General features: G+C 55.5%; 1 protein-coding gene across 1 annotated transcript in view; it reads right to left on the bottom strand.

The window, feature by feature from the left end:
* The window catches only part of LOC119968055 (sarcoplasmic/endoplasmic reticulum calcium ATPase 1-like), a 33,992-nt gene extending 25,366 nt beyond the window's left edge, over positions 1-8,626 (bottom strand). Inside the window, exon 1 of the mRNA XM_038801154.1 lies at positions 8,443-8,626. Within this exon, the coding sequence (XP_038657082.1) occupies positions 8,443-8,626 (184 nt within the window). The remainder of the gene's footprint in view (positions 1-8,442) is intronic.
* Between the last annotated feature and the right edge of the window lie 719 nt (positions 8,627-9,345).

Here is a 9,345-nt window from a genome sequence, read left to right on the forward strand (position 1 = left end):
GTGTGTGAGGGGGTTACAGTGTGTGTGTGTGAGGGGGTTACAGTGTGTGTGTGTGAGGGGGTTACAGTGTGTGTGTGTGAGGGGGTTACAGTGTGTGTGTGTGAGGGGGTTACAGTGTGTGTGTGTGAGGGGGTTACAGTGTGTGTGTGTGTGAGGGGGGTTACAGTGTGTGTGTGTGAGGGGGTTACAGTGTGGGTGTGTGTGAGGGGGTTACAGTGTGTGTGTGTGTGAGGGGGTTACAGTGTGTGTGTGTGAGGGGGGTTACAGTGGTGTGTGTGAGGGGGTTACAGTGTGTGTGTGTGAGGGGGTTACAGTGTGTGTGTGTGAGGGGGTTACAGTGTGTGTGTGTGAGGGGGTTACAGTGTGTGTGTGAGGATGTTGTGTGTGAGGTTGTGTGTGTGTGAGGGGGTTACAGTGTGTGTTGTGTGAGGGGGTTACAGTGTGTGTGTGAGGGGGTTACAGTGTGTGTGTGTGAGTGGGGTTACAGTGTGTTGTGTGTGTGAGGGGGTTACAGTGTGTGTGTGTGAGGGGGGTTACAGTGTGTGTGTGTGAGGGGGGTTACAGTGTGTGTGTGAGGGGGGTTACAGTGTGTGTGTGTGAGGGGGTTACAGTGTGTGTGTGTGAGGGGGTTACAGTGTGTGTGTGTGAGGGGTTACAGTGTGTGTGTGAGGGGGTTACAGTGTGTGTGTGTGAGGGGGTTACAGTGTGTGTGTGAGGGGGTTACAGTGTGTGTGTGTTGAGGGGGTTACAGTGTGTGTGTGAGGGGGTTACAGTGTGTGTGTGAGGGGGTTACAGTGTGGTGTGAGGGGGTTACAGTGTGTGTGTGAGGGGGTTACAGTGTGTGTGTGAGGGGGTTACAGTGTGTGTGTGAGGGGGTTACAGTGTGTGTGTGAGGGGGTTACAGTGTGTGTGTGGGGGTTACAGTGTGTGTGTGAGGGGGTTACAGTGTGTGTGTGAGGGGGTTACAGTGTGTGTGTGAGGGGGTTACAGTGGTGTGTGAGGGGGTTACAGTGGTGTGTGAGGGGGTTACAGTGTGTGTGTGAGGGGGTTACAGTGTGTGTGTGAGGGGGTTACAGTGTGTGTGTGAGGGGGTTACAGTGTGTGTGTGTGAGGGGGTTACAGGTGTGTGTGAGGGGTTACAGTGTGTGTGTGTGAGGGGGTTACAGTGTGTGTGTGAGGGGGTTACAGTGTGTGTGAGGGGGTTAGTGTGTGTGTGAGGGGGGTTACAGTGTGTGTGTGTGAGGGGGTTACAGTGTGTGTGTGTGTGAGGGGGTTACAGTGTGTGTGTGAGGGGGTTACAGTGTGTGTGTGTGTGAGGGGGTTACAGTGTGTGTGTGTGTGAGGGGGTTACAGTGTGTGTGTGTGTGAGGGGGTTACAGTGTGTGGTGTGAGGGGGTTACAGTGTGTGTGTGTGAGGGGGTTACAGTGTGTGTGTGTGAGGGGGTTACAGTGTGTGTGTGTGAGGGGGTTACAGTGTGTGTGGTGTGAGGGGGTTACAGTGTGTGGTGTGAGGGGGTTACAGTGTGTGTGTGTGAGGGGGTTAACAGTGTGTGTGTGTGAGGGGGTTACAGTGTGTGGTGTGAGGGGGTTACAGTGTGTGTGTGTGAGGGGGTTACAGTGGTGTGTGTGTGAGGGGGTTACAGTGTGTGTGTGTGAGGGGGTTACAGTGTGTGTGTGTGTGAGGGGGTTACAGTGTGTGTGTGTGTGAGGGGGTTACAGGTGTGTGTGTGAGGGGGGTTACAGTGTGTGTGTGTGTGAGGGGGGTTACAGTGTGTGTGTGTGAGGGGGGTTACAGTGTGTGTGTGTGAGGGGGTTACAGTGTGTGTGTGTGAGGGGGTTACAGTGTGTGTGTGAGGGGGTTACAGTGTGTGTGTGTGAGGGGGGTTACAGTGTGTGTGTGTGTGAGGGGGTTACAGTGTGTGTGTGTGTGGGTTACAGTGTGTGTGTGTGTGAGGGGGGTTACAGTGTGTGTGTGTGTGTGAGGGGGGTTACAGTGTGTGTGTGTGAGGGGGTTACAGTGTGTGTGTGTGAGGGGGTTACAGTGTGTGTGTGTGTGTGTGAGGGGGGTTACAGTGTGTGTGTGTGTGAGGGGGTTACAGTGTGTGTGTGAGGGGGTTACAGTGTGTGTGAGGGGGGTTACAGTGTGTGTGTGAGGGGGTTACAGTGTGTGTGTGTGTGAGGGGGTTACAGTGTGTGTGTGTGTGTGTGAGGGGGTTACAGTGTGTGTGTGTGTGAGGGGGTTACAGTGTGTGTGTGTGTGTACAGAAGGGGAAACGACTCCCTTGGATTTTGATAGAAACCTCGCCTGACCCGATGGTGGAAATGTTTGTGTTGGGTTGACGAGTGTGGCGAGCCGGAATTGTTGGTTTATTGTGTGCCACCTATCCCAGCTGGATTATTGCCCGAGTGGGAGCTGCTTTCGAACGGGTATTGGCATGTTTGACAACAGAAGGGATGTGTGTGGGCAAATTCACCCGGTAACCTCGGTGGCTGGTGTTATTCTTTGTGGGTGGGTGGGGGGAGAAAGGCTCCTGTCGTTTGTGATGCGTCGCACACGGGGCACCTTGTTACCAGCCCTGTCTGTCTGTCTGCCCCAGTCTCCTGCTGTGTTCAACCTCTGAACTTCAACTGCTTGGAGGAGGATTGGAATTGTGTTTATATATCGGCTCGTCGTTTCAATGCCGTTGTTCGGTAATCCGTCAACATTGTGTGTTGCTTTGAGTTCGGTTGTTGGTGAGAAAATAGGGAACAGGAGAAGTACCCCTTCTCCAGCCTGTTACACAGGAACAGGAGGAGGCCCCATTCAGCCCCTTCTCCAGCCTGTTACACAGGAACAGGAGGCCCCGTTCAGCCCCTTCTCCAGCATGATACACAGGAACAGGAGGTCCCATTCAGCCCCTTCTCCAGCCTGTTACACAGGAACAGGAGGTCCCATTCAGCCCCTTCTCCAGCCTGTTACACAGGAACAGGAGGCCCCATTCAGCCCCTTCTCCAGCCTGTTACACAGGAACAGGAGGAGGCCCCATTCAGCCCCTTCTCCAGCCTGTTACACAGGAACAGGAGGCCCCATTCAGCCCCTTCTCCAGCCTGTTACACAGGAACAGGAGGAGGCCCCATTCAGCCCCTTCTCCAGCCTGTTACACAGGAACAGGTGGAGGCCCCATTCAGCCCCTTCTCCAGCCTGTTACACAGGAACAGGAGGCCCCATTCAGCCCCTTCTCCAGCCTGTTACACAGGGACAGGAGGCCCCATTCAGCCCCTTCTCCAGCCTGTTACACAGGAACAGGAGGCCCCATTCAGCCCCTTCTCCAGCCTGTTACACAGGAACAGGGGGAGGCCCCATTCAGCCCCTTCTCCAGCCTGTTACACAGGAACAGGAGGCCCCATTCAGACCCTTCTCCAGCCTGTTACACAGGAACAGGAGGCCCCATTCAGCCCCTTCTCCAGCCTGTTGAACAGGAGGAGGCCCCATTCAGCCCCTTCTCCAGCCTGTTACACAGGAACAGGGGGAGGCCCCATTCAGCCCCTTCTCCAGCCTGTTACACAGGAACAGGGGGAGGCCCCATTCAGCCCCTTCTCCAGCCTGTTACACAGGAACAGGAGGCACCATTCAGCCCCTTCTCCAGCCTGTTATACAGGAACAGGAGGCCCCATTCAGCCCCTTCTCCAGCCTGTTACACAGGAACAGGAGGCCCCATTCAGCCCCTTCTCTAGCCTGTTACACAGGACCAGGAGGAGGCCCTTCAGCCCCTTCTCCAGCCTGTTACACAGGAACAGGAGGCCCCATTCAGCCCCTTCTCCAGCCTGTTACACAGGAACAGGAGGAGGCCCCATTCAGCCTTTGAGGCCTACCTGCAACCCTTCCCTATCTCCGTGACCTCTCCCAACCCTCCCGAAAATCCCTGTGCTCCTCCATTTCCGACCTCTTCAGTGCATCCTGATTTTTTAAAATACTTCCACCATTGGCCCCAAAGCTCTGGAATTCCCGTCCTAAATCTCTCGCGCTGTGTGTGTATGCCTCCGTGTCAAAGATTGCTTGAATTTACCATTGTTTAAGGTGCAGTTTTTTTGCACAAGAGGAGAACTAGGAGCAGGAGGGAGCCATTCGGCCCCTCGAGCCTGTTCGGCTGTCAAATATAATGCAAGCTGATCAGCGTGCGCCTCGCCTCCACTTTACCGCACACTCCCCCAATTCCCCTCCGCGTCCAACAAATCTCCAGTCCGGAACATTCTCACCGACTCGGCTCCCAAAGTTCTCTGACGGCTCGGGAATTCTGAAGGTGCAGCAGGAGTGAAGGGATTGGTTGGGACGCGCCCGGTTTCCTCCCACAGTCCAAAGATACGCAGGTTGGGTGGGGATGCGGCGGAGGGGTGAGGGGGGGGGGGGGGGGATGGGCCAAGGGATGGTGCTGTTGCGGAGGGCCGGAGCGGCCTCGATGGGCAGAACGGCCTCCTTGTGCACAGCGGGGTATCTGTGGATTCCAGCCCGCGGAGCAAACGTGGTTCAAAGTCAGCCGACGGCACCTTCCAAACCCACGGCCACCATCGTCCAGAAGGACAAGAGCAGCAGATACCTGGGAACCCCACCACCTGGAGGTTCCCCTCCAAGTCACTCACCACCCTGACTGGGAAATATATCGGCCGTTCCTTCACTGTCGCCGGGGCAACATCCTAGAACTCCCTCCCTAACAGCACAGTGGCTGCACCTGACCTGGGGGGGACTGCAGCGATCCAAAATGGCGGCTAGAGCGCTCGGTTCCTGAGGGCAGTTAAGAGTCAGTCATCAGTCACATTGTTCTGTGGGTCTGGAGTCACAAGTAGGCCGGGCCAGCTCTGGACGGCAGAGGGAGGCTTTTTAATCAGCTCTGGGTTTCTCTGTTTGAGTTTCGGAAGAGTGAGGCGTGGCCGGGGGGGGGGGGGGGGGGGGGGGGGGATGGCGGGTTTAAACTGGGCCGTACCGCCCCCAATCTGTCTCCCTCGACGGAAGCCGGGTGGTAAAATCAGGCCGCCGGCCTGGTTTCCCACGGGGCGTGGCGTGTTGGGGGCCTGCCGTGGGCCAACAGCTGCCTTCTTTCCCACGCTGCCCAGGCACAGCCAAGCCTGAGGAGGTGGGCCCTTGGCTTGGGGCCCTTGGCTTGGCGCCTTTGAGTCGCCGAGATTGCGAAATGGGAAGTTATTTTTTTTTCCCTGTTGTTTTTTTTTTTGTGAAAGACGACTCCCCATTTCGTTCCAGTTCCTGCCCCTGCACGACGTGAGGGGCAAGCCGAGGCATGCGGACACCTCGGCATGTCCCTGAGCACAGGCCCTGTACCGTCGCTCCTGTTCGAAGAGCCAGTGGGGGAGGGGGGGGGAAGGGAGGAGGAAGAGAGGGAGAGAGAGAGACAATCTGCCCCTCGGAGATCTCCCAACTCCTTCGCATCCTCGGCTCCCGTTCAGCTTTAGGAATGTCTGGAATGTTCCGCCCACCCCGATGACTGACTGGCAGACCCGACAGCTTGCTTGAAAAGCTCAGGTGCTGGGGTGGCTAGGTGTTGATGCTTTGCATGCTGGGACTTGCCATTGGGAGCACATGGCCGTAGGGCTGAGGTTTTGTTACCTCCAGACCCGACTGTTCCTACACATCCCCTGGCAGACCCCTTCTTTTCTCTTCCCCGACCCCCCTCCCCCAAGCTCCCCGCCATCCGGAAAGTGGCTGCATCAAATCCCAGTTTTCCCATCGCCCTCTCTCTGCTGCCTCATTGATATTGGCCTTCGGTTAAGCAGGTCCTTGTTTTCAAAGTAGTCCATGGTTCTCTCTGCTCATGTGCTTGGTAACCTCCAGCCCCCTACATCCCTCCTTATCTCTGTAACCTCCTCCAGCCCCTACAACCCTCCCTATCTCTGTAACCTCCTCCAGCCTTCAGCCCCCTACATCCCTCCTTATCTCTGTAACCTCCTCCAGCCCCTACAACCCTCCCTATCTCTGTAATCTCCTCCAGCCCCTACAACCCTCCTTATCTCTGTACCTCCTCCAGCCCCTACATCCCTCCCTATCTCTGTAACCTCCTCCAGCCCCTACAACACTCCTTATCTCTGTAACCTCCTCCAGCTCCTACAACCCTCCCTATCTCCGTAACCTCCTCCAGCCCCTACATCCCTCCTTATCTCTGTAACCTCCTCCAGCTCCTACAACCCTCCCTATCTCTGTAACATCTTCCAGCCCCTACAACACTCCTTATCTCTGTACCTCCTCCAGCCCCTACATCCCTCCTTATCTCTGTAATCTCCTCCAGCCCCTACATCCCTCCTTATCTCTGTAATCTCCTCCAGCCCCTACATCCCTCCCTATCTCTGTAACATCCTCCAGCCCCTACAACCCTCCTCATCTCTATAACCTCCTCCAGCCCCTACAACCCTCCCTATCTCTGTCACCTCCTCCAGCCCCTTCAACCCTCCCTATCTCTGTAACCTCCTCCAGCCCCTATAACCCCTCCCTATCTCTGTAGCCTCCTCCAGCCCCTACAACCCTCCCTATCTCTGTAACCTCCTCCAGCCCCTACACCCCCTCCCTATCTCTGTAATCTCCTCCAGCCCCTACAACCCTCCCTATCTCTGTAACCACCTCCAGCCCCTAACCCCTCCCTATCTCTGTAGCCTCCTCCAGCCCCTACAACCCTCCCTATCTCTGTAACCTCCTCCAGCCCCTACACCCCCTCCCTATCTCTGTAATCTCCTCCAGCCCCTACAACCCTCCCTATCTCTGTAACCACCTCCAGCCCCTACACCCCCTCCCTATCTCTGTAACCTCCTCCAGCCCCTACAACCCTCCCTATCTCTGTAACCTCCTCCAGCCCCCTACATCCCTCCTTATCTCTGGAAACACCTCCAGCCCCTACAACCCACCCTATCTCTGTAACCTCCTCCAGCCCTCCCTATCTCTGTAACCTCCTCCAGCCACTACAACCCTCCCTATCTCTGTAACCTCCTCCAGCCCCTACACCCCCTCCCTATCTCTGTAACCTCCTCCGTCCCCTACAACCCTCCCTATCTCTGTAACCTCCTCCAGCCCCTACAACCCTCCCTATCTCTGTAACCTCCTCCAGCTCCTACAACCCTCTCTATCTCTGTAGCCTACTCCAGCCCCTACAACCCTCCCTATCTCTCTAACCTCCTCCAGCTCCTACAACCCTCCCTATCTCTGTAGCCTACTCCAGTCCCTACAACCCTCCCTATCTCAGTAACCTCCTCCAGTCCCTACAACCCTCCCTATCTCTGAAACCCCCTACGACCCTCCGAGATCTCGGAGTTTCTCCAAACAATGAACAAAGAAAAGTACAGCACAGGAACAGGCCCTTCGGCCCTCCAAGCCCGTGCCGACCATGCTGTCCGTCTAAACTAAAATCTACACTTCCGGAGTCCGTATCCCTCTATTCCCATCCTATTCATGTATTTGTCAAGGTGCCCCTTAAATGTCACTATCGTCCCGGCTTCCACCACCTCCTCCGGCAGCGAGTTCCAGGCACCCACTACCCTCTGTGTAAAAAAACTTGCCTCGTCCATCTCCTCTAAACCTTGCCCATCGCACGTTAAACCTATGCCCCCTTGTAATTGACTCCTCTACCCTGCGGAAAAGCCTCTGACTATCCACTCTGTCTATGCCCCTCATAATTTTGTAAACCTCTATCAGGCCGCCCCTCAACCTCCGTCGTTCCAGTGAGAACAAACCGAGTTTATTCAACCGCTCCTCATAGCTAATCCCTCCATACCAGGCAACATCCTGGTAAATCTCTTCTGCACCCTCTCTAAAGCCTCCACATCCTTCTGGTAGTGTGGCGACCAGAATTGAACACTATACTCCCAAGTGTGGCCTAACTAAGGTTCTATACAGCTGCAATATGACTTGCCAATTCTTATATTCAATGCCCCGGTCAATGAAGGCAAGCATGCCGTATGCCTTCTTGACTACCTTCTCCACCTGTGTTGCCCCTTTCAGTGACCTGTGGATCTATACACCTAGATCTCTCTGACTGTCAATACTCTTGAGGGTTCTACCATTCACTCTATATTCCCTACCTGCATTAGACCTTCCAAAATGCAATACCTCACATTTGTCCGGATTAAACTCCATCTGCCATCTCTCCGCCCAAGTCTCCAAACGATCTAAATCCTGCTGTATCCTCTGACAGTCCTCATCGCTATCCGCAATTCCACCTACCTTTGTGCCATCTGCAAACTTACTAATCAGACCAGTTACATTTTCCTCCAAATCATTTATATATACTACGAACAGCAAAGGTCCCAGCCCTGATCCCTGCGAAACACCACTAGTCACAGCCGTCCAATCAGAAAAGCACCCTTCCATTGCTACTCTCTGCCTTCTGTGACCGAGCCAGTTCTGTATCCACCTTGCCAGCTCACTTCCTGATCCAATTCCGGCCTCCGCTCCACCATTGGCGGCTTTGCCTTCAGCTACCTGGGCTCCCTGATCTCTGGGAGTTCCACTGCCTCCGTAAGCTGCATTCTCTGTTCCTACAAACCGCCCTCTTTGACCCAACTTGTGGTCACCTGCCCAAATATCACCAGATGGATCTGGGGCGTTCCATTTCTGTCTGGATCCTGGGCAGCAGATCTTGATGATCGGCCCCATCGTTCCCAGCCAACCCTTGTTAAAATGTTACTCTCCAAACACCCTGGGGACGAGAGGGAGAGGCTGGGGACGCCCTGCCACCCCCCCCCCCCCCCCCCAGTCCACACAGCTCTATCCCAGCTTCCCCACCAATCTGTATCCCCTTGAGCACTCGCCTACCCACCTTTTGAAATCCCCTTCGGCCCATCCCTCACCTCGGCCCTCTCAGCCCTGCTGGCAAGGACTTGAGAAGATAGGAGCAGAGGTTGGGCCACTCGGCCCATCGAGTCTGCTCCGCCGCTCAAGTGAGATGGTGACCGATCGTCCTCGACGCCACTTTTCCCCCGTAACCCTCGATCCCCTGACTCATGACCCCCTCGCTGCGTTTGGGGGGAGGGAAATCCTGAACCCCACCCTCTGCGTACCTCCTGAGGAAAATCCTTCAGTCTGTTCGTGTCTCCTCCCCACCCCCACCCCCACCCTGCAAGACCCTTGTACTGCCGGCTCATGGGGACCAACATGTCTTTGACCAGCTCGAAACCCGCTGTAATCGTGTTCGCACCCCTCCCCCTGCCGCATGTGTGTGTGTGTGTCTCGCACTGTCGTGCACTCCGGACTGAGGCAACGAGCTTTGAGAGAATGAACAGTGTCTATGAAATGCAGCTTTTCCTATGGAATGCGTGGAATGCTCACTAGCTCCCAGGGGTCATGGCGATATCTGATCAGGGCGAGAACATTGA

This window comes from Scyliorhinus canicula, chromosome 6 (genome assembly GCF_902713615.1).
Source record: "Scyliorhinus canicula chromosome 6, sScyCan1.1, whole genome shotgun sequence".
NCBI classification, from domain to species: domain Eukaryota; kingdom Metazoa; phylum Chordata; class Chondrichthyes; order Carcharhiniformes; family Scyliorhinidae; genus Scyliorhinus; species Scyliorhinus canicula.